The 26235-nt window shown below is 35.6% G+C and overlaps 1 protein-coding gene across 4 annotated transcripts in view; it reads left to right on the forward strand.

Annotated features, from left to right (window-relative positions):
* Positions 1 to 26235, forward strand: part of LOC132101351 (aryl hydrocarbon receptor nuclear translocator 2) — a 73749-nt gene that overhangs the window by 26508 nt on the left and 21006 nt on the right. For all 4 annotated transcript variants that reach the window (XM_059506247.1, XM_059506256.1, XM_059506262.1 and 1 more), the window contains 6 exons: positions 3312 to 3377; positions 5917 to 6002; positions 9096 to 9172; positions 13258 to 13392; positions 14146 to 14220; positions 18122 to 18273. In XM_059506247.1, the coding sequence (XP_059362230.1) occupies positions 3312 to 3377; positions 5917 to 6002; positions 9096 to 9172; positions 13258 to 13392; positions 14146 to 14220; positions 18122 to 18273 (591 nt within the window). The remainder of the gene's footprint in view (positions 1 to 3311; positions 3378 to 5916; positions 6003 to 9095; positions 9173 to 13257; positions 13393 to 14145; positions 14221 to 18121; positions 18274 to 26235) is intronic.

Here is a 26235-nt window from a genome sequence, read left to right on the forward strand (position 1 = left end):
CCACCACCAGCGATTTTGACGATTTTCACTCAAATTTGAATATGCAATACACCAAAATAAAGATCAAAGATAAGTGTATAATTTTGAGAAAAAGGTGAGAAATATTACATTTTTGTCAAAAACTAAATTCAGTATTTGCAGATGGTCACATTATTTATCACATGCATCTGTTTACATAAGAGATCGCTAGTTTTTCCGTCCTGTTTACGTATGTTTTTGTTCGGGAGGTTTTGTACTCGTTCGGAAGATATGTGTAATAGCGCCCCCGAGTGTATAACAGTGAAATACACGAAAAGCTGTAAAAACTCATCAATTTTGTCTTCTAAATAGGGCTGCAACAAACGATTATTTTGATAATCAATGAATCTAACGATTTTTAGAACGATTAATCAACTAATCGATTATTTTGCTGATTAATCAGTAGACATTTGTTGATTTATTCAGCTTTTGCAATTAAATACAATATTGAGTTATACGAATTCTAACAAATAAAGGTAATACATTTTTTTGAAAGTCATATTATGTAATTACAGTTATACAATTAATTTATACAAATAAATATATTTGGCACACAAAATTAGATGGCAGATAAACTCTCGTATTCACCATTTAATTATTTAATTACCTAAAATATATTTTTGTAAGTCATCTGAATAAGAAACAAAATAAAGGTTAAGTGAAAAGACGTTTTATTTTTTGGATAGACTAATATTCACAACATAATCTCTCTTAAAATACCTTATAGGCTTATGATAATCAAAACATTCCTGAGCTAGATACTAATACTAATAAAAGGATTTTATAATTTGCTAGCTCTACACTGGAGAGTTGCTTTATAACAGAAAATCAAGTCGTAGTTCTAACTGAAAGCGACACTAACTCTAGTTTTTCATGTTTAATAATACTGTACAGATACTTGATTCAAGGCTGTCTATTGCATAAAGTACTAAATAAATAAACGTGACGTGACTGGACTTTACTGGAGTACTGAATTACAGAGCTCGTGCAAACATCCACATCTCTGTAATCAGATGCGTTTTAAACTGTTGCCTTCTCACCGCTGTCAGTTTTTGATGTGTTTATTTTGTTATTGAGAGGAAAGCGCACAGTATATATTTACATAATCATCCAAACGCCGCTCAGAAGCCTCAGGTTTGGCTGCCTTTGCTCTGAAGCGCTGCGACGTCTTTTCTTGATTTGCATCTGGAGAGCTGAATTACAATCTTGCTCTACCAGCAAACTGGTCAAAACACGTTATTGCAGATTCTTACATTAGGTCATATGACATAAAAAGACTACCGTATTTTTCTGACTATAAGTCGCACCTAAGTATAAGTCGCATCAGTCAAAAAATACGTCATGACGAGGAAAAAGACATATATAAGTCGCACTGGACTATAAGTGACATTTATTTAGAACCAAGAACCAAGTAAAAACATTACCGTCTACAGCTGTGAGAGGGCGCTCAATGTTTTCAGTGTAGACTACAGGAGCAGCATAGAGCGCCCTCTCGCGGCTGTAGACGGTAATGTTTTCTCTTGGTTCATGTAAAATTAATTTTGATAAATAAGTCGCACCTGACTATATGTCGCAGGACCAGCCAAACTATGAAAAAAAGTGTGACTTATAGTCCGGAAAATCGGTACTCGCCAGGAAAATATTTGTCGACAATTTAGTTTTTTTTCCATCTTTTATTTTGAGCATAACAATATAATTTTACTGTTTCATAAACTTTGAAGACGAAATGCATTAATAATTGGATATGTTCAGCAATGAGGCAAACAGTAACTTGATTGCTGTTGTTGCTGAACATTCCTGTCCTTCCTGCGGTATGTTTAGAAGGTGTTTTCATTGTTGTTTTGAAACAGTCTCTTTTTAGGCTAGCAACAGATGCAAACATGCATTTCCCGAATTTGTTTCAAATGTCCGTACTAGTTTAAGTCACAAACCATGACGAGCAAATTCCAACATAATGTTTGATTAAGCCACATGTGTTTTAGTGCTTCCTTCAGCACATAAATATGAGAGTTAGGGACATCAAGAATGTGCTCATGTTTAACGTTTTCTATTTGTGGCTCTTTGACAGATTGAAACCGCATGCCAGCAAATGAGCGCATCTGTTGAGTGTGTGTAAAAATGCTTGAGATAAACAGAACTCTTTGAAAACATGATCATTGTTCTTACACAATGCTTTAATGCTATTAGATATCTTGACTCAACTCTGAGGGATGCTTGTCATCCAAAAATGTACGTGCTGTTTATTTGCGTAACTTGCGTTCACGAACACTGGACAACCTATTTGACAAAGACCCGAGGGATGATAGACTGTGTTGCCAGGTTGAATGGAATTGTTTTTGAGAGATAAACAGCTCAAGTTGGAACCGATGTGAACTTTTTTTTACTCCTCAACATGGTTTAGAGATTTCAGGTCACTCATGTTGTCTTGAAATGATAATGGCTATGTATAGTCATGATATGGTAACTAGAATACATCAGTGCTCGTGCTATAAATAATTATTAGTTATCACTTTGAACTGACTTGTAAAAATCACCTTTTTTTTTAGCTTTGAGTTTTTTTTTTATATTATTCTTGTTTTTATCTGTCAAAATGACTGAAGTATCCATCTTTTATTAATTGATTAATTCATTAACACAAACTCTGAGTACATAATATTTAATCTGAATTTTCTTTGCTGATTATGCTACACTTAAGGAATTATTATTTGAGTTTTTTATCATCAACAGAAAAATAAATATCATTTTTATTAAAATATGTGATCATTTGTGCCACAAGTGCCAATAATTAATCTGAGGTTCCCAAAGTTTAAAGTTTAACAAAAAATGTGAATTGTCATTCTTTTCTTTAAAAGATTTACACAACCTCTGAGTACATATTATTTAATCTGAATCTTTGCTCTTTTAAAATTTTTATTATTGTTATAAAAATAATGCAGTTTTTTTTATTTTATATAGTGATCATCAATGCCATAACTAGGTATAAATATAATTAGGTAGAGGTTTCCAAAGTTTAACGTTTAACAAAAAAAAAAAATCATTATTTCCTCTTTTTTTGTAATTTTTTTTTAATTTGTTTGTTTGTTTGTTACATAATTATCTGGTTAATACAGCCCTTGAATACATTTAGTTTAATACGAATATTCTTTTCTTTTTTAATATTTTTTCATCATTTTACTATCATAACCTATTTAATTTAAGGTTTCCAAACCTTAATGTTTAACAAAAATGTACAGTGTATTTGTATTCTTATCCATTTATGATGAGGCTTTATCTGTTTTTATATGTTTCTGTAGGTGTGGCAGTGCTCCCCTGGATCATATCTCACTGAATCGGTTGTCCAGCATGAGAAAGAGATACAGGTATGATTTTTTTTTTTTTCTAAGCAGTTTTTTAATTTCACATTTTCAACCAATTCTGCAGTTATTCAACCCCAAACTATTGACCAAACATCCTCTAAATCAAAGCACAGCTTATGCATTAGTACATAACATTGCTAATTCGTCATTTTTTGGCTTACATATGCAATCTAACCATTTAAAACCTAAACTAAGAAAAAAGTACCATGGTACTAGAAAATAACCTAAAAATCTAGCTCCACATCTAGTTTGATGTGTTAACATACAAAATAACTAGTTTGATTTAAGTCAAAAAATATAATTTTACCTGACTGAATGAACCTGAATACATCAGTTACACCAGCAACTTTTTAAATAATGACTGCATGTTTCACTTTTCTTTCTTTTTTTTATATGGAATAATGGTTAGTCTTGAAACAATGAAAGTAGCAGCACACAGTTTATTAAATAAACTCTTATCTTATCTGAACCACAATTTGTCTTGCGGCACTTTTCGGTGTCAGTTAGAACATTTGGCATTACATGAACTCTTCAAGGAATTTAGTTTCCTTAAAGTAAATTCTTAGAATTTGCTCCTAAGAATGTAACGCCAATGTTCCTGTTAATTTCTCCTGTAATTTGCCCTTTGACCCTGATGTTTAACCCACTGGGCTCCTCTCCGCAGCAGGTGTTGTTCGTCTGCATCAGTCTTGCAGAGCTGTGTGTTTTGCGGGTTTTGACAGCTCTGGAATGCAGGAATCACCTCTTCCAGGAATATCTGTGTACAAAGAACATGTCTAGTTGATAAATGGTGTACGTGTGTCACGCATTTATACAACAGTTCATAAAGTTCACAAAATAAGGTCAGAGGGGCCAGTGTGGATGAGGGATATTGTTGGATAATAAATCTCAAATAATAAATATAGATTTTCATTGCTATTTAAAGGAAAACGTCCAAGTTTTTCCTATGTTCCTCCCTCAACTTAGACTATGTTTTTCCCCGTCTCAGAGCGTGCACGCAATTGTAATTGCTGTAGCGCGCGTTATTTTTATCATTACGTGTTTTGCCTGGGAATCAAACCAATGACCTGGTGTTTCTTGCACGAGAATGAAATAATGAATGCAAATGGCATAGCTAGAAGTTGGACCCGAAAACTGAAATAAACAAAAAAGATAAAATAAATGAATGCAAAGTAAATGGAAAATGTTCAATCTAATCTTGACTGATTTGACAGGGGGATTGGATTGTGCATGAAGAATATTATGAGAAAGACACACAACGTTCTTCGTATTAATAGATGGAACTGATTCAGAGTCAATAATGTGCAAATTTAGTTTCCCTTCTCTTTTCTAATATCACCTAAGCAATTATTTTTAGTGAATATTTTTGTATGTTAGTGTTATTATCATAGAAATTGCATTACTTGCATGAAATATCTAGAAATTAAATTAATAATAAAACTAAACTGACACTAAAATTTTGTTCACACTTTATTTTATGAGCCAACTATCACTATTAGCTAACTGTTAACTACGTCTTTTAAACTCTTAATTCTAATTACTGCTTATTAATAGTTAGTAAGGTAGTTGTTAAGTTTAGGTATGGGGAAGGATTAAGGGATCTGAAATATTGTTATGCAGACTAAGGCATTAATATGTGGTTTATAAGAACTAATAAACAGCCAATATGCTAGTAAATGCATGCTAACAAACAACTAGTATATAAGTGAGAATTGGTCCCTATACTAAAGTGTTAACAAAATTTACTAAAACTAAACTTAAGTTTAATTAAAAGTTTTAAAATTAATTAAAACTTTTTCAAATGTTTGGGGTCAGTAAAAATTAACTTTTATACAAAATGATGCATTGAAACGATCAAAAAATATATAGTAAAGCCATTTATGATGTAACAAATGATTTGTATTTCAAATAAAAGTTCTTCCTTTGAACTTTATCAAAGAATCCTGAAAAAAATACACACAAACATATTAAATGGCAAATGGTTTTCAGTATTTGATCATAGTTAGAAATGTTTCTTGAGCAGCAAATCAGCATATCAGAATGATTTCTGAAGGATCATGTGACACTGAAGACTGGAGTAATGATGCTGAAAATACAGCTTTGATCACAGGAATAAATTACATATTAAAATAAATTACAATACAAAACTGATATTTTAAATAATAATATTATTTCATAATTTAATGTATTTTTGATCAAATAAATGCAGCCTTGGCGAGCACAAGAACATAAAAACATAAACTCTTACCAACCCCAATTTTTTAAACAGCAGTGAATTAAAAATAGTATTGAAATACAAGCTTTAGGAAAGCAGAACTGCAATCATCTTGATGTGTGCAGATGGAGTCGTGTTGTTGTTGTGCTTCTGTGTTTTGTTTTGATGTGAAATGCTGAAGGGAACATTTTTGCTGAGGTGCGAGTCGGCTTTCCAAATCAGATCCAAATCCTCATATGTCCCAAATGCCAACTTTAAAGTAGCATACACTAGTACCAGACATGTTTTGTTTGTTTCATTCTCTTTCTGTGTCTCTTTTGTTCACAGGAATGGTCTTGGCCCATCTAAGGAGGGGGAGGCGCAGTACTCTGTTGTGCACTGTACCGGTTACATCAAGGCCTGGCCGCCAGCGGGTACTTACACAAACACACTCAAAGCCACTGAATCAGAGAGAAGCATTCGAATATACAAACAATTCTGAGAGACGCAAACACATACTCAGAAGAGTACCAGGTTTGTGGAGTGAGTAACTAAAAGATGATTTGAGGCTAATATTATATTTCATGTTTATGGAAATATTATTCATATTTATAAATACACATACACTACCTAGCGGAGAGATAATGGTAAACAATGAAGCACACCCATCATCGCTGATTCAATGTGCTCGTTGATTCAATACCTCAGGATTCATTAAAACTTAATTAAAAAAAATCGTAGTTTGTGTTTTTAAGACTAACCAAAGTCTTATGGGTTTGGAGCATCCTGAAGATAATTAAAAGGTTGAGAGTTTTCATTTTGGGGTGAGTTATTCCTTTAAGTTTGCATTTAATATCAGTGATGCAAATGATTCAGTGAATCTTTTTTTGGAACCAGTACATTTATGTGTCGGTAATTGTTACAACAAAGTTCCAGTTGTTAAAATTATTATCATTAATATCTTTTGCTCCATATCTGAGTACAAATGAAGAGTAGCAATGTTATGAATGTGTTTTGCTTACCGTAAATCCTGAACTCGCAATCCGAAGCCTAATTGAACACATTGTTTGGAACATGTGTTTGAACTTCTTGAACTATCAGAACTCTGGAATTCTGTGTTAAATTCCATTAGAATCCTTCAGTCGGCAGAACTGTCTGGAGTTTTGGATGACTCCCATATGACACCGGCATGCAAGATCCCCCCCAGCCTGCGATTCCCATTAGCACAACAGCATGTGTGCAGTGATAAAAAGAAGAAGAAATGGATAGAGAATTGAGCAACCCTGAACTCAAAAATATGAACTTTTAGCCTCGTATCTTTGCTGGAGGTTTTCCAGGTATCCCCCAAGCGCATCTCCCAACAAATGTGTGTGTCGTAAAAATTAATTACACATGCTGGACATCCTGATTGTTGCATAGTGGCACAAATTAAGGATAAAAATAACCTGCAAAACTTGACTGTCAGCCATTATGGTGTCATATTGGAATGTAGTGATCTAAACAAAGACATCTCATATCGTTTTCATCACACTGATCCCTGCATTAATGGTTAGGAAGCGCTCTGGCCTCACCAGATGGCCATGATATGCATTGTTGATCAGTTTTCTAGCGTTTGCAAAACAAACACAAGACTTTATGTGCTCTTTATTACTTTGGTATGCGACCAAATGAATTCTGTCTGCTTTTATAATGTCAGTTTGTGCAAATTAAAAGCAGTAAATTAATTCAAACCATCGGTGCATCTGTCCATGGTATGCAGGCTGGTTTGTAGAGAAGTTTTTTTTTTTCTTGAATGTGTCATTTATGCAGTGATATATATACCGTTCCTGTTTATTTGTAGCAGAGAGTCATTCGTTTTGCGAACTAGTGTTCCCTGCACTGCCATGCACTGCTGATGAATTGAGTTGTATTTAATCAAGGTGACAGTTTGCAGTGGGAATGTGGGAACAGACCATGAACTAATGACAATGCATTGTCCATATATCTCTCTGCATTTATATTTTTCTGTATATATTTGCTGCATGCATACAAAGCAAACACACAGTGTGACAAGTGTAGAGTCTTATGAAGTAATCTTTAAATGAACTGGTCTCAAAGACTCAAAAGGTACTGGTTTGAATTAGTTTAACCTTGAGAAGACTGTCTGCAATAGAATGCAGTTTTTCAGTGGCCTTGGTTCTAGTTTTTCCAGTATTTTCCTCATTCATTTATAGAAAATCTTTAAATTGTTCTGAATCAAGGTTAATCACATTATAAACTTTGAATCTAAGCAAAAACGTATTTGAAAACCAGACAAAAAGGTATAAGACTTTGTACAGGCTTTAATGAGGGAAGGGAAAGAACTACAATCCAGTGAAGCATTGTGAATGGCATTGATAGAAACGATGGAAAAATATAAATCTATTAAGTTAAAGATGTAGATTATATATAGGGAATCAATATGTTTTATGTAAATGCAAAATAAGTAAATTGAAAGAATGGGAAATGTGTTCTTTTCACCCGTTTTGCTTGTCACAGTTCTTTGATCAGTGAAGATATCACTGGAGAATCATGGGTAATGTAGTGACTCACAATGAATTCTGCTGCTGAACACGAATATTTAAAAAATAAGCTGAAATGATTTGGGTCGATGGCTTCAATAAAAGCATAAACCACCAGTTAACAACTTCTGTTTACAAGTTATCATTCAAAATTAAATCTATGGAGAAAATGTATGGGAATTTTTTTTTTTTTTTTTTTTTACTTCTGAAGTCTGTCTGACGCACTCTATGGACATGACAATAGCCCCACCTCTCACTTACACAAGTGGTTAAGCCAATTTTTTTTATTATAAAACATATTTTAACGATAAAATAAGTTGAAAATAGCATCAATTAGTAGAAAAAAAGTGTAATAACAATTCTGTTGGAAAAAAAGATACTTGTAACTTTTTTTTTTTATTAAGTGTGAAAGTATAAAGTATTTTTTCCCTTATGTTCTCTCTATCGTTTGTTTTTTCTTTTCTTTGAGTCATTCACAAAGATCGTTTTATCCTGCAAATCTTTTTAGCCATCAACCGTAATGAGGTTAAGGCAAAGTAGGAAGTGTGTCAACGAGAAATCATTAAAGTAATTAAAGAGATTCATGTTCCTGGTTAAGCAAACTCCAGGACATGAATCGCCGCCTTGATTCCCATCTGCCATGACTTCATGTCCCATTTACTCCACATAAACATGGCACAACAGCGTCCAGGAACAATAACCATTTTGCTACTGGTTTTGGAGAACTAAAATAAGACATTATGCATAAAAAAACTCCTGATGAGTCAGGGAGACGTGGACAAAAATATCAAACAGATGCTAATTAGTGCGATCGAAGACAGGTTCTTGCATAAAGATTTCCAAACATGTCCTTGTGTGCTGTTGCAATAGAGCATTTCATTAGAAAATTATGTAGAAATAAACATGTTAGTCATCAGGATCTTTACATGTTTTCAGTCGGCTGTTAGTGTTTGTTTGGACAAATGGCTGTTCTTGTGACATTTCCAGGCATGACCATTCCGGATGAAGACACGGAAGCAGGTCAAACCAGCAAATACTGCTTGGTTGCGATTGGAAGACTGCAGGTATGTCTGGATCTCTGACATATATGGCAAAAAAAAAAAGCTATTAGCTACTGCATGACAACATGTTTGCAACTCCCTGGGACACAATAGGAACCATATAGTAACAATCAAGCAGCCAAGCTGAACACTATTTCAACTGTCAAGAACACCCTACCTACCAAATATTAACATTCTAATGTCTAGAACACCCTAGTAACCACATGACAACATTGTAAAAACTAGAACACCCTAGTAACTTTATGGCAATATTCTAACAACCAGAACACCCTAGCAACATTCTAACAACAAGCACATCCTAGTAACCTCATGGCAGAATTCTAAAAACTTGAACACCCTTGCAACTGCATGGCAACATTCTAACAACTGGAAAATCCTATTGTAACTTCATGGCAACATTCTAAAAACTACAAATACCCTAACAACTGCATGGCAACATTGTAACAGCTAGAACATCCTAGTAACTGCATGGCAACATTATAACAAGTAGAACACACCAGCAGGGGCGGACTGGGACCAAAAAGTGGCCCTGGACTTTCTGGCCCACAGCAGCCCACGACATCATAATGCATCCGCCTCTGTTTTGCTGTCATTTATTAATTTAATATTTAAGTAAACAGTTTTTTTTAACCAATAGGGGAACTGATCCTCCTTTGAAACAAACAAAAAAAAAACCTGCGTGCAGCAGCTGTACATGCTCATCATCACGACACAAACATTCTCTTAGCACTCACACTTTGCATTCAGTTAACAGATCCATACGCATCATGCATGGAATAAAAGATTATAAACTCAAACGATAGCTTTATGTGCTTTACAGATGAACTTGACGTCTTTATTCATTTGAGATGTTCAATAATCTTTGGCTCGGTAATGCAAGTTCATGATCCGATTTGTGAACAGATGATTCTTTTGAGTCAATCTTTTAAAATAATCATTCATAAAATCGCTAGGCTGATGTCCCGGGGCTATTGTGTTTTCCAGTCAGGCTCCAAAATACATCACCCCCTGCCCGATGGGCTATCGTGAATAGTGATGTAAAATTCCTAACTTGATTCGCGGTGTTCACTCGCTTGTACGGGTGAAACGGATCATAGTTGATCATTTCCACTTGTTTCTAAATCTTGACGATTCAAGCATTTTAAACCATTCTTACGCATTCGGAGCTTGCGCACACTCGTTCAAAGGACGATTTACACACAAAATTATCTCAAAATAATTGTCTCTGCAAGTATTCTCGTAAACACAGTCGGTTATGTTTTAAGTGAACGTATACAGTGGCCTGTTGCTCAGAGAAATTCACTGTACCAGATGAATCTGTCTCTCTCTCTGTAAATTAGACGGCGTGAAAGAGGGCATGTTTCAAGATACGCTATGGAGTAGACTAAACTAAACGGGGAGGAAGGGCAAAACACTTACATGCAAACAAAACACACTACTTGTTGCGCAATCCAACTCACTCATCCATTTACGTAGAAAAGGATGTAATATTATGATTTCCGTCATTTAAAAAAAAAAATACATATTATATATTTGTGTACCGGGTGGGCCAGCCACATTGACCAGCGGCCCACTGGGAAAAGTCCCGGTGCTCCACAACAGCATGGCTACATTGTAACAACAAGAACATCCTTGTAACTGCATGGCATCATTATAACAAGTAAAACACCTTAGCAACCGCATGGCAACATTCTAACAACTAGAACATCATAGTAACCTCATGGCAACATTCTAACAAGAGCACCCTAGCAAGCAACCACAGAGCACCATTCTAACAACTAGAACAATCTAGTAAGCTCGTTACAACATTCTAAAAACTAGAACATCCTAGTAATCCCATAACTACACTCTAACAACTAGAACTCCCTAGTAACTGCATGGCAATGTTCTAGCAACTAGAACATCCTAGTAACCTCATGGCAACATTCTAATAACTAGAACATTCTAGCAACTGCATGGCAATGTTCTAACAACTAGATCATCCTAACAAATGCATGGCAATGTTCTAACAACTAGACCATCCTAGTAACCTCATGGTAGCATTCTAAAAGCTAGAAAACCCTAGAAACTGCATGACAACATTCTAACAACTAGAAAGTCCTAGTGACTTCATGGCAGCATTCCAAAAACTAGAATACCCTAGCAACCGCAAGGCAATATTGTAACAACTGGAGCATCCTAATAACTGCATGGCAACATTCTAACAAGTGGAACATCCTAGCAACCACATGACAGCATTCTAACAACTAGAACACCCTAGTAACCACATGGCAACTCTCTAACATGTTCTAACAAGATGTATTACGATGTGTTGAATCTGTCGTTTACCTTAACTTATTTATATTTTTTGTTGCATGATATTTCTGGGAACTTAATATTACAGCACCATGTCAGCTCTCAAATAACAAAGTCACTTGTTATACTCATGGTCACAGCAGAAAACTATTTATGTTTTCATTAAGCATTTATGTTCACTTAATGTTTCAAAATATGTCTAAATTCATGTATTTTTGATATGTCTAGCACTTAAATGTGATTTTTATTCAATAAATACCCTCCCACATCTTAATGTGCATAGACAACTATACCGTATTTTTTGGACTATAAGTCGCAGCTAAGTATAAGTCGCATCAGTACAAAAATATGTGATGACGAGGGAAAAAAACAAATATAAGTTGCACTGGACTATAAGGGTGCTTTCACACCTGCCTCATTTAGTTCGGTTGAATCGTACCAGAGTTCGTTTCCCCATTTGGTGCGGTTCGTTTGGGCAGGTGTGAAAGCAGCAATCGCACTCGGGTGCGCACCAAATGCGGACCAAACAAGCGTACCGAGACCTGCTTGAAGAGGTGGTCTCGGTACGCTTTCAAACGAACTCTGGAGCAGTTCGTTTGTGGTGAGAACGTGATCTGACCTCGAACAGACCCAATTGCAAAAAGTACTGATAATTTTTGGACTAAACCAGCTGCCATAGTCAGCTGCACTGTGCATTATAGGATGAGGAAGTGTTTGTTGACTGTTTGCACTTTAGCATGGCAGCTCGTGGACAAACTTGGAATAGTGAGGCGGTGCGGAGCCTCATAGAAATTTGGTCTGATGGCCGTGAGCATGTCAGAATTAAGAAGAATTAATGCACGCCTCCGCTAGAAGTTACGAGCGATTCCCGCTCGCCGTTTGCAGTGCATCAGAACGTTGTTTTCAAGCCGCATCCGCGCTTCATTATAGAAATGTATTGTTTGCATATTGTGGTGTATACAAACAATAGATTATGGCCAGGGACAAAACCAGCACGCACAGTCGTCTCTCCATAGTTGTGTTGTCTCTGTGTTGTTTGCTGGCTTTTCCTCCTATGCTGGAATTTTCCCCAGCACGTAAATTCTGACCAATCAAAAAGCAGTTTAGGAAATACGTCATGGCCAATGAGTGATGTGGATGTTGTCATCCCTTACGAAAATTAACCATGGTTTTACTACAAATAAAACCAAAAAACCATGGTTACTATAGTTAAACCATGGTAACCACAAATTAACCATGGTTTTTCTAAATTAACCATAGTTTAACCATGGTATTTGTAGTAAATCTGTGGTTATACAAATGGTAGTCAACACGCCAAAAAACCATGGGTTACTACAGTTTTACTATAATAAAACCATGGTTATTTTTCGTAAGGGATGTGACTGCATTTTGGTTCGTTTCAACTGATTCGGACCAAAGCAATCAGTGTGGTGTGAAAAGGAACCAAAAAAGTTGAAAAATGCTACAATGTATAATTGTTTGCCCTTGGTTCGGACCAAATGAACCGAACTAGAGCGCTCTATGCTGCTCAGTGTAGGCTACAGGAGCACTGAGCAGCATAGAGTGCCCTCTGGCGGCTGTAGACAGTAATGTTTTCTCTTGGTTCATTTCTCTTGGTTCATGTTTAATTAATTTTGATAAATGAGTCGCACCTGACTATAATTCGCATGACCAGCCAAACTATGAAAAAAAAGTGCGACTTATAGTCTGGAAAATATGTTAACTGATTCTTTCATAGTCCTAGGAATCCTATCATACAAAACAAGTAAAAATCTCTTTATCTTGTCTCTCAGGTGACCAGTTCTCCAGTTTCCATGGATATGAACGGACTCTCTGTGCCGACAGAATTCCTTTCCCGCCACAACTCGGATGGCATTATCACTTTCGTGGACCCTCGCTGCATCAACGTGATTGGCTACCAGCCTCAGGTCAGTTTCACTCAACATGCAACTGTATATTAAAGGAGCTGTATTTAACTTTTTTGACTGCACTGAAGCATAAAAATGCCGTTATATGTTTGCAGATATTTAGGAAACTTATTTGTTTTTACAAATAAACGTGCAACAGCCAGTTATTTTACTTTGAAATGTGCATTACATGTTGGAATGTCTGTTTGTTTTGGTCTGTGTGATTCCGCCCACTGCCAATTTACCCAAAAGTATTTTGACACCCCGGGTTACCAGTTGGCAGAAAATAATATTGCAGCCATGGAAACCAGCAAACAAACTGGATCAGAGATCACAGATTCTACCCAACCTAAAAAGCCTCAGCACCCATCTAAAAAGCAGTGTAACCAGAGGCAGCTCATCTACGTACAATTTAGGTCTCATCACTTCCATTTGACAACTGCGCTTGTTACTCTTGTGTGTCCTCAATCTGGCAACCTGCATAAGCATCATGTCTGAGGAGGAGGGGGGAGAGCAACAAATCTGTCCAATATTTAGAATTTGGAATGCAATACATATTTCAACGTCAATCACAGATTCATGACAAGTCAGACTGTTCTCTAAATAATAGAGAATATTGAGGCTTATTCTGGAAATAGTCAACATTTTCCAGTGATTATTCATTATGACCCTGATGCTGTCTGTGCTCTGTGTTTAAAAAATACAAAGAGTTTGTTCCAATCAAGTTCATATCAAATTTACATGACTCTTGTTCTTTTAATTGGGTTTGCACAGGATCTTCTTGGCAAAGATATTCTGGAGTTCTGTCACCCAGAGGACCAGAGCCACCTGCGAGAGAGCTTCCAGCAGGTACACCAACAAAAACACACCCAACGACCAGCGGTGATCCAGTCCCACTCACAGTCATCAGCTCCTTGATCCTGTAGGAAAGAAATCATAAATGAGATCTCTCGATGTTCTCTTCAAGATAAAATGAGAGCTAATGGAGTCTCCTAGGACTGGATTCACGTAATATTCTTAAGAATAATATTCTTCTTCTATAGAATTTGTATTATTTAAGAATCACCATATAATCAGAAAACACCAAAGCCATAATTTTCTTCTTGATAAAAAATAAGAAGCTTTTAAGGAAATATTTGAGAACTTGCCCTTAGAAACATTTTTATGAACTTCCTACAATTTATCTTAAGACATATCTTAACTTCTTTAAGATTTTCATAAAACTTTCGAAAAAACGTTCATTTGATGTTTCTCATTGAGATTTAACTTCTTTCTGATGAAGACATGAATCAAAGCCATGTTTCTCTAATATCCTGAGAAAAACACATGCAAACGCGATCTCGCATGCATCTGCTAAAGTTTCAAGAGATCTCAAACGATGCTCAGATTTGTCAGTTCTACATCATGAACCAGACATCTCAAAATGAACTCTAGCATTTCTCATGATATTTTCCCATGAGCAAGTTGATCTGAGCTGCTGACTACATTAATTTTATAGCTCAAGGCTAACTGAATGTCAACTATATTTGTTTCTTCTCAGGAATTTTAGGAGAAACATCTAAGACAAGGTGAGAACTCGATAGATTCCAGAGCTGTGAAAGAGCAAACTCTGAGCTCTGGGGTGACATTATGTGAAACATTGCTTGCCAGTAAAAACACATTCTTCTTGACAATCCTTTGCTTCCCCGCTCTAGTCAGCACTAGGAAGTGAACTTGTGCTGTTTGGTTAGTCATTCAGTACTAGGAGCTGAAAGTCTCCATCAGTTAATACATGTTGATTGGCCATGGCTGAGAGTTTCTCTGAGTCCATCGAGTACCTGCTGAGAACATTGGAGAGTGGTCGCTTCCACAGTCTTCTGTTTGGATGCCATTTGAAGAGGTTTTCTCCATTCTGTTGTTGTTTGTCTTTCTGTTTTTGTATCCCGTTGCCAATTAAACCACAAGCTGGTGCTCTTCACAAGGTCTTTTTGATTTCCTCTTCTCGCTCTTCCTGTTGCAACAGCTCTGTTCCTGTTTTTTTTTTACCTCATCTCTTTATCTTTGGTCTTTTACAAAACCTGCCTTTTTCTATCCTTAACTTACTATCTGGCAATTTGTTATTAGTGTATGTATATAGCTTAAATTGATTTCTTATTATTCTATAATTTAGTTATTTTAATACAAATTCTAATGTTAAAACTGAGTTTTTGTAAAGACCAAAGTTAAGGAGAAAGGATGGAGGTAAAGAGCACCTCATCCCGTCTCCTTATCTTTAGACTTTTACCAAAACTCAGTTTTTCTTTTATCCTGCTCTTTATTTCCCCAGCTTTTGGTCATTTTTTGTTCCCTTTTTCTTTCTCTTCAAGTTCCCGTCTGGGAGTTTACAGCTATCATTATAGTATTTTCTTCACATCCTGATGTCCACATACATTTATGCCAACTGTATTTGTGTGTGTGTGTGTGTTGGTATTGCACCTCAGGGATGATATTGTGGGCACTTGAATGGTGGGTGCAGTGTTTTTACTCCATAGATGATCATGCCCTCTATATTACGTGCTTTGCTTTTTAAAAGACCCTCAATCCTCCACCTCACTCCTCCCAGAAGGCCAAGGTTGAGTGGTCAAGTACACCACAAAGAGATTTGTCAAAGTACTTTCGCCTGTTTCTCTGCATATGTCTGTTGATGGCTGATAAGGACCCCTCTGGCTGACATCCAGAAAAGCCTTCAGATAACTGGACATCTTCAAAACTCGAGGCCACACACAGGCCACACACACCTGTTTCTGAGTCTTATCTGTATCTTATCTTGTACTTTTAAAGTCAAGTTGGACAAAAGCCGACGATTTATGCATAGCGAGACTGTGAAAGCGTGTTATTCTTGGCCTGTAGTTTCGATTTTGAGTCTCGGCAGATGTCAGAGGCTAGAAAAATATACATTCACGGGGTTGCACAAAATCAGTTGATGTTGCGAACTACTGGATTCTTACTTGACAGAATGCGTGAAGATGAAGAAACCATTTGTCATAAAAGAATGGAAAAGGATAACCGTAGAGAGATCCATAATCCATAATGGCTTCCTTTTAAAATCAACTTAAATTATTTAAATATTAGATAAATAAAATATAAAAATTTGAAAAAACTTTAAAAAGCCTAAACAGAAATTGGAGATGTTGCTTTGGCACATAACTGAAATAAAATAACTTGAGGTACTAGAATTACTAAAACTGAAGCTTAAATAAAGTTTAAAGTTTCAATATAAATATTTAAGAATCCAAAGCTAATAAAAATGACAAAAGCACATAAAAAAGCTGAAATAAAAATGGAAAATCAAATAAAAATAAGAGCTAATTCTATATATGATTAAATACTATAATATTATAGAAATATAGAAATATCGGTCTCACAGTGTAGATTGATATCTGTCAATATAACAGTTATTGGATTTATAATCTAATATAATCATCAGTATTGGCTATCTGCTATATGGCCTAACGGAAGTCGTTGAAAATTGTTTCTCAGAATTATATCAGATTATATGATTTGCATTTATGTTTCCCAATTATATTAAACTCTGTACTGCTTAACTATGTACACTTCAATTCAACCACATAAAAAAATAGATATCCCATATCCTCTTTCCTCTCTCAAAGCAGAATATACAGGTATGCCCGAAAAAGTCAAGTTTTCCTTTTCCTTCTTTTAACTCGCTGTATTTTTTCTCACTTGAAGTTTGGCCTTCTGTGCTGTTTAAGAGAGCCGTTTTCATCAGAACTCTGAAGATCTTTCTCATGGGCTTTCGTGCTCTTTTGAGTGGAGGGTTGTTTTCTCTGAACACCGCTTTTGTATCTAAAGCAATTTCTGTATTTGGATGGGCAAACATTACTTTAAGTGACGATAGAGGTGACTGCGGATGAAGTTCAGAGTCTGAATGGGAAAGGGAAAAACCCTTGTGCATCCTAGAAAAACCAGTGATGGTAGATTTTCCACTGAGGTAAACGTTGTTAGTCATAGATGTTGTCTGTAATGCAGTGGGTTTGATTGCTTTCTGAATTGAATCACTCATGTCACCAGCATCAATGAGGGACAGATTATCATTCTTGCATAAAGCATGTAATATTCATCATGTTCCTAATTTCTAAAGCTAATTTGTGTTCACATTTGGCTCTTGACAAGCGTTAATTTTAGATCCTGGTGGGGGACTTTTATAATAGGTTTGGTATTTCCTGTAGAAACTGATTGGTCATATTTTGCTCATTCTTTTGCTGATTACAGTCATTGTTCATTCATGTCAAGCATTAAAATAAAGACCCCAGTCGGGTTGCACCAGCCGTTTGTATGTTCTTACTTAAATAATAAAGTCCATGTTAGAGGCTCAGTGATGTTTGTCAAGTTAAGTCAGGTCACGATGGTCACTTTACGATGTCAAACAGGAAAATAGTTTGTGAATAAAATAAAGGACAATTAACAAACAGTCAATTTTTCAGTTAAAGTCAGTTCATTGATGATTCAGTGATGTCATCATCCAGTTCAGCTCTCTTCCAATAATGTCTGTGCAATCAAGCCAACAGTATTGCCAGAAATTAAGAGTCCCCAAACTAAGCAAGCCAAAAGCGACAGTGGCAAGGTTTGCACCATTCGTTATCTAAAAGGTCTTAAGTTCTTCGCAAAGTAACATGCAGTTGCATAATGTGATGTTTGAATTTCTAAGATGTAAATGCATGTGATGTGAACTGATGTTCACCGTCCTCCTGTGTTCTTCTGTGGTGTTTAGGTGGTCAAGCTGAAAGGACAGGTTCTCTCGGTCATGTATCGGTTCCGGATGAAGAACAGAGAGTGGATGCTCATCAGAACCAGCAGCTTCACCTTCCAGAACCCTTATTCAGACGAGATTGAGTACATCATCTGCACCAACACCAATGTCAAGTATGTCCAAATTTTTTGAAGGCTGTTGGAATCGACTTGTTATACTACATATCCTGACTGCTAATATAATGAACAAATGGTGTTGCACCAATATTAATTTTCGGTTTCGGCCAAAACTGTTTTGGAGGGCCGAATTCACTGTCTGTAGCAGAAGCGTAAAATTTGCATTTCTCTGGTGGCACATATAGTGCACACAACATGGATAAACACCAACAGTGCTAGATTAACAATATTGATTTCTTGTTTTTAAAAAGACGTCAATAAAACAGCTTGGAAACAACATGTTACATAATGTTGCATTTACCTCAGCAAAATCACATAGACATACATTAACTCATTATTCAGCTAGAAGAAAACAACTCTGGGGAAGAGCATTTTGTTAAACACATACATTTTTACTTCACATTAGTCATCTTTATTTAATCTAAGTTTGAAAACTAGTTTTCATTGCAGCCATCTTTTCAACAAATTGGAGTTGAAACATAATCGTGTCATTATATAATTTTTATGTTTATATAAAACTCAACTTTTATTTGAGTGTTTATTATTAAATACATTTAATTACTTAATTGATTATTGCATTAACTGTTGGTTTAACTTTTGGTTTTTATGTTAAATGAAAACTTTTTAACTAAACTTTTTCAGGTAAAACAAAAAAAAAAAGTTTACTTTCATAGTAGTGTGCAAACAAGTGCTTCTCTTCTGATGACTGACTGATAGTTTTGGCTAGTTTGTGTAATTGTAGCACCAGTCTGCCACAACCATGTGACCAGCCTCGAGATGTTTGGGCCTCTGTGGCCTCAAGCCTGAAATCAATAGCATTCATTATCCTTCTGTTTAACACTTCTGAAATATTTGCCCATTCAGCTGGTGCTGGCAGAATGGGCTTGATTTATGCCTGCACAGGCGCTGGGAACTGGTAGATGTGCATTTAAAGCAGGTTGTGTTTACTTTGCCCTCAGGTGTAACTTTGGGTGTATTTCTTTTGTCTTTTAGTGTGGGCTTGTCTAAAGACATGGTCAAGGGAGGTGAAAATAGTCAGTAAATGAGACTGTTTTCACAGTACATATTACCCTAATCTGTCAGTGCACGGTTACAAAACCTATTGAGCTGATTTATGCTCTGTTGTTTGTCTGAAAAGGCAGCTTAAGAGAGCATCCTTACTAAAATTAAACACACAGGACTGATTTGGATACATAATTTGATTTTAATCATATGAGAGATTTTTTTAGCCTTAAGTTAACTAAGTGTTGCTAAGCTAACAATGCATTACTCTGATAGCTGTAAACATTGACTACAGTAGTTATTTTCTTAATTACATTGAACTCGTCTTTTACACTATTCAGTACTGAATGAATGATAATTCACCATCAGCATTTCTGTCATGACAACTCTCATGGGATTGGCAATGGTAATGTACATGACAATGAAAGTATTTGGTTTTGGCGGAATAGATCTGCTGCATATCTACAACATGCTGCTGTGAGCATGTAAGAAATATTGCTGCTGAAAATATAACATACATGAAATAACCCCATAGCATAAATGAATCGCCTCTTAGCAGATCTATACAGGTGGAGCTGGGGAAGGTGGAGGGTTTCTGAAGCAAGCTGCAACTGCTATATCAAGCACTAGTCATATATCTGAATGCTGAGCAGCAAGCTCATTGGCTACCGATGCAAGAGAGAACCAATCAGCTGAGCCATGAAACAATTATTAGATTGAGTTAGACCTATCAGACTGTGCCATCTGGAGTTTCATGCCCAAACTCCGTATTTCTCTGCTTCATAAGGAAGGCAATGTTGTTTTGTTACCTGCTGTTTGACGCATCTGCAAAGGTAGCATTTAAATGACAGCTTGCTAGGCTTTGAAAAAAAATTTGTGTCCCTTTCTGATCCAGAATCGGTTTGAGGAAAAATGATATAGAATTTTATGTAATTTATCCGAACAGTGACAGTAGCTGTGTAGCATATAACATAGCACCCCAGTAATTAGCCAAGTCATGATTTAGCATGACAAACTTCTAAATTTCATATTATGGAGAGAAAAAAACATACCATGCAACTGAAGGTGAACTGTCAGTTTTGTAATCTTACATAAATAAAACGTTAGCTTAAGTGTAACATTAGTGTTAGTGACTTTTTGAAAAAAGCTAGTTTGTTATTATTATTAAAGCTGCTATTTTTAAGCACGTGTATAACTAAAATGGGGTTTGTCTTCTTTGAATTCTGGGACGTTTATAGCTTGGTTTCGAACAATGGTTTCGAAGTAGCTTCTGCAACACTGCTAATGATGCTAATGAAATCGGCTACAACGGACATTCCCCTCTTCCACGGTCAATAAACTTTCTCATCAATCCATAATTTCCTCACCAGTAATTCTCTTCACACAATGAAAAACAAGGGAGTCTTTGCACGTTGTAATGTTTGAGCTCTCATTACATGTTTGTTATGTGTGTGGAATAAGTGTTCATATACTGCTCTTTATTGCCAGGCTACTGAACTCAGCGAAAACTAAATTATGTCGACCACAACAGAACCTGCTTTTGCAACAATTATAGGCTATGTGTGTTTATTATAAAAAGTTATGTTTGTGAGATCATGGTGCTGAAATTAACTCTGGGGATAGAGCGGCTACAGTATTTGGATATGTCTTTTTTATTTATGAGGATTTATCTCTGTGTTTCCTGCGATTTACAGTAACATAAATAAAAATAAAGTCAGCGAGGATGCAATAAATGGTAAAAAGTAACAGTTAAGACATTTCAAATGTTACAAAATATTTAAACTTCAAACTAATCCTGAAAAAAATTAATTAGCACAGTTTCCACAAAAATATGAAGCAGCACTGTTTTTAACATTGAAAATAATCAGAAATTTTTCTTGAGCAGCAAATCAGCATATTATAATGATTTCAGAAGGATCATGAGACACTAAGGATTGTAGTAATGTTCTTAAAAAAATTTTATTGTATTTTTTGGTCAAATAAGTCCTGCCTTGGCGAAATTATCTGATTTATTAGCTATGCTAAATTGCTTGATTGATTTAAATTATTTTAATGAATTGGGAAAAAATCCAATTAAGTGTTGGTTATAATAGTATGTAAAAAAAATGTAAAGCAATTTTTAAGCCACACACCATACCTGTTTTCATACAAGGCATTTTTATGGCCTGTCTGAGTCTAACAGTATTTGACTTTGGTGGAACAAGGGGTGTGTGTGTGCCTGTAAACACCTGAGTGATTGTGCTTTGTGTGTGTTGTACTTTTGGGAGAGTGTGAATATATGGGAGACATTTATCACACTTGGCATCTTCTATCCCAGACTCCCCAGCGCATGACACGTGGAAGAAAGCTGGAATGAGTTACTCTAGGGGCATTTTCTCAGAGGAAGCTAGAAAGGCAGAGCTTCCATAAAAATAAAATTGGACATGAAAATTACTAGTTTCCCAAAAAATAAAACAAAAAAGCCCCGAAATTGTGAAATGTGAGATTAAATGGTATGTAAATCATCTTTAAAAAGCGATATGAAAGTGAGATGAAGGTTCAAAGGGAGACAGAGTCTAATTGTGATTTTATAGCATGACGTGAACGTGAAACCCAAGTAAATGCAAAAATTTTATTTTAGTGTCACTGATATACTTAAATAGTTTTTATATTGATATTTTCTGGTTTTATTTTAATTATAGTTTCAGTAATTTTGTTTTGTGTGTTGTAATTTTTAGTAGTTTTTGTTTGTATTTCTATGTGTGTGTGGATAAAATGTCTATAAAAGTTTGGGGTCAGTCAGATTTTTTTGTTGTTGCTTAAAGTAATGTATTCTTTTATTCCGCAAGGATGCATTAAATTGATCAAAATTTAATGTAAAGAGGCTTATAATGTTGCAAAAGCTGTCTATTTGAAATAAACATGGTTCTTTTGTACTTTATATTCATCAAAGAATCCTGGAAAGTCATGATTTCCAGTTTTTGTAATATTTAGTAGGTTTTGATTTTAATTCATCAAAAATAATAGACATTTATAAATATTATAATATATTTATAAATAGTTTTTATGAATTTTTATTTCAGTTTTAGTTATTTTATTACAACAAGGTAAACTGAAATTAGACATTTTGCCTGGCAACTAGCTGAAATAAAGTTTTTGTATACGTTTTATTTTAATGTTTATTTTATTTTAGGTAACAATCTTTTTTTTTTTTTTTAGTTAGTTAGTTAGTTAAATTAATAACACTATGAGCCCTATCATAAACCCAGTAGAAAGCATTTTTGCTCAGTTGTGCGCCCATTGGGGTGCTGGTCTAAAAAAAGAGTTGTGTTCAGGCGCATTGCTATTTTGAGGAACTTTCAAACCTTGTCTAAAGTCTGGTGCAGAATGTTTTCTTTGTTATTTAAAGAGCGTGTTAGTAATATGTGCCTATAGACAGATGAACAACATGCATACACTTTGCTTATTACACACACAGGGACGTGCAGCACACAAACATTTTTGAAAATGAAAAATTACATTCTGCCATGTAAATAGCGAACCCACCACGGTGCGAGCACAACTGTGTTAAAGGGGATGGGAGATGAGACTCTGATAGGTTTATGGTACGTTACACCCAAAAAACACCCGTTTTCCCGTCATTAAACTAGCAAAAGTGAATTCGGACGTGCTCTGAGTGCACCTGGGTCGTGCGCTTTAGACCATGCACTTAGATCATTCATACAGGACTCTAATACTGTGAATGGCTAATGGCAGACTGACTGATTTTTATCTAATTATTTTTTGTATATTGTATTCTTTCATAAACATTCAGAGGGAGAAACAAGAAAATCTAATAGGATAGGATAGTAGCCAATAGGGTAAGAAAAACAAGCTTAATTCTAGATAAATTATTCTTAATATCTGTTGAATGAAAAATCATCTTGTTAGAGGGGCGTTTAGATATTTTTACTGGAGAACAAGACAGAAATACCGATTAAGGGAATGAGTTCTGGCAGTGTGCAAGCCAAGAAATCCCAGGGTGAAAGATATCCAGAAAATGGGCAGAAATAAACAAAGCTTTCTCACACTGTGTGTCATTCTCTCCGTATTGACTTTGAGATTATGGGTAAATAATAACAGCAGCAGACAGCGGTGAGATGAATATTCATGCACAGCAGAGCCAAGGTGAGACTGGCAAACTGCCTGCAAAATAGACAGCGATGCTGCGGGTAAAAAGAGGGCATGGAGAGAGCGATAAACAATCACCCCTCAGACAGACCGTGTGGTAGGTAACCAGATAAGCTCAAATAGAGCCAAATACACCGTGTTACAGACTGACATGCTGTGTTTAAAGGAATTGATTAAGACAATGACAATTCAGGCATTATTTACTTTCCCTTATGTTGTCCTTCTGTGTTTATCTTCATGCAGCTCTTCTTGCACGATGGCCATTTATAATAGACATCTGTCAAGCTCCATAAACACCATAAAAGCAGTTCATGTGCTCTGTATTCAAGTTCTGACATCTCTTTTAGTTTATTTATAGAAAATCACTTGTGCGGCAGCTCTCAAATCTTTCTCCATTCTATATATTTGAACAGAAGTGATGTTTGGCATATTAATGTCAGTCTCATTGCAATTGCACATGAGATGTCAGAGTTTCTGTGAAAGGGAAAACTATCACTGAATAAAATCAGCAGCAAAAATGCAGATGCAGTTCAGTTCATTCCTGTAAATTCCCAGTGTTTCAGTGAATTTCACTGATTTATGCATTAATTATTTATTAATTTATTAATTATTTATTAATTATTCAATTATTCAAAATTATTCAATTCATTGCATGCCTTGAAAAGTTTTAGTAAAAAAACATTTGTTCAACAGTAAATATTTTATAAAGAAGTGTCTTCTGCTCACCAAGGCTGCGTGTATTTGAGCTAAAATACAGTAAAAACGAAAATTAAATGTTATTACTGTTATATATTTGTTTTCTATTTGAATATATTTTAAAATGTAATTTATTCCTGTGATCAAAGCTGTATTTTCAGCATCATTCCTCCAGTCTTCAGTGTCCCATGATCCTTCAGAAACATTTCTGTTGAAAAATGTTACATTTCACTGTTATTTGATGAATAGAAAGTTCAAAATAACATTTATCTGAAAAATCTTTCGTGGCATTCTAAATCTGTTTAATGTTAGTTTTGATCACTTGAATGTGTCTGTGATGGATAAAACTACTAATTTCTTTAAAGTTTTTACTGGTTAAGTTAGTATTGCATGTAGTAAATATTACTACAGAGTTTGATTGTTGAAATTATGGATCCATCACAACAACAGGCTAAAAATATTTAGATATTATTTTAGTTCTATTTTTTGGCCTTAAGATGCCCAGTGATGTTTGTCTTGCAAGCCGTGTTGCTGAAGGGGACAGTGATGAATCACTGGGGTTCATCTGGGGTTTGTCTTTGTGTTTCCAGCATTAACCGTAATGCTATACCACCACAAAACCTAGATATCCATCTACAGACATCTCTATATAAAGGACGTGCAGCTTTTAGATCCTCACGACAAACAGACAGATCATTAGCAATTCTGAAACAAAGGTTTTGATATTTTCTTACAGGCGCCAGGCAGACACACAAATCCCAGTGTCATCAAAGCTTCTGGACGAGCGCTGCATGAGTGCATGGCATTCAGAGGTGCTGCACTTCAATTTCTTTTGTTTGAGAGAACAATTGATACTGTAACATGAGTGATATTTTATTGCAGAATGATGTACTTTTGCTGAGTAAAGGAGTGTACAGCCTAAGAAAGATGAATGCACTTGAAATGGATTTGGCTGACATGAAATCATAAATACAGTTTTGTGTGGAAGACCAGCTTTACAACTCAAATGCTGTTTGCCAAAGTTACTTCTTCTTTCTACGTCCAGGCAGAAACCGATCCAGATGCAGTTTTCAGCAGAGATGGAGTTCAATTTGGCCCTGTTTTGAAAGTTTGTTCTGTTGAAACGCAAATAAAGGGAAGGTGATGTTGTGTCTCAATGTGTGGCCCATTTATAGCATAAAACACTCCTGACTAGACCAATGTAACATCTGTGGATACGAGTGTGCTGGTGTTAACACTAAGCTGTTTAACTTGCTTAACCATTGAGACCTAAACTACCCAGAAAGCACAACGGTAGGTCATCTTCACCGCTCACGTTAATGGGTGAAAAACAGAGCTGTTCGCAATGGCTCAGAATGATTAGTCAACCAGGAGTTTAGAGTTCTGTTCTGTTCTGTTTTATTTTTTATGTCAAGCTATTTTAGCCTATTTAGCGACACAATTTAGAGGTGCAGCTTTATAAGAAAAATACATTTCAGTGGGGAAAAATACAATACTATAAAAATGTGTTGAATCTTTTTTTTTTTTATTCATTCTAAAAAAAAAGAATAAAAATAATTTTGCCTGTTTATAGAAATTGTTAACAATAATTTTTTGTAATTATAATACATCTGTTCTCCAAACCTCTTGTCCTATGCAGGGTTATGGTGATGCTGGAGCCTTTATATATATATATATATATAATTTTCACTATTTAAAGTGAATAGTTTTGACTCTTTAAAGTATGTGTTCCGCATATATTATCTAAACACTTCTCAGTGTTTGGTGTCCATGACCCTAAATCAGCTAAATTAGCAGCTAGTCAGCTTGTCAACCCAGACAACCCACTGACGAGCTGAAAACAGGTCTCTGTGTGTTTCAGCAAAGATGTGGAGTTTCTGGAAATAATCAGTCAGTGAATGTTGTTCTCTTGTCTCTCTTATTTTCTGTCTCTTGCTCTCTGCTTGTCTCCATTTCTATCCGTCTCTCTCAGCATGCACGGTCTAGTTCTGTGCGGTTCACTCCTCCCTTGTTACCATGACAAACACCAATCATCCTGTAGCTGCTCCGGGGATTTGGCCTCGCTTCCTCCGAGACCCTTCCCGTTCAGAAACATCACCGGCGACACGTTAC

This window comes from Carassius carassius, chromosome 2, assembly GCF_963082965.1.
Source record: "Carassius carassius chromosome 2, fCarCar2.1, whole genome shotgun sequence".
In the NCBI taxonomy this organism is placed as follows: domain Eukaryota; kingdom Metazoa; phylum Chordata; class Actinopteri; order Cypriniformes; family Cyprinidae; genus Carassius; species Carassius carassius.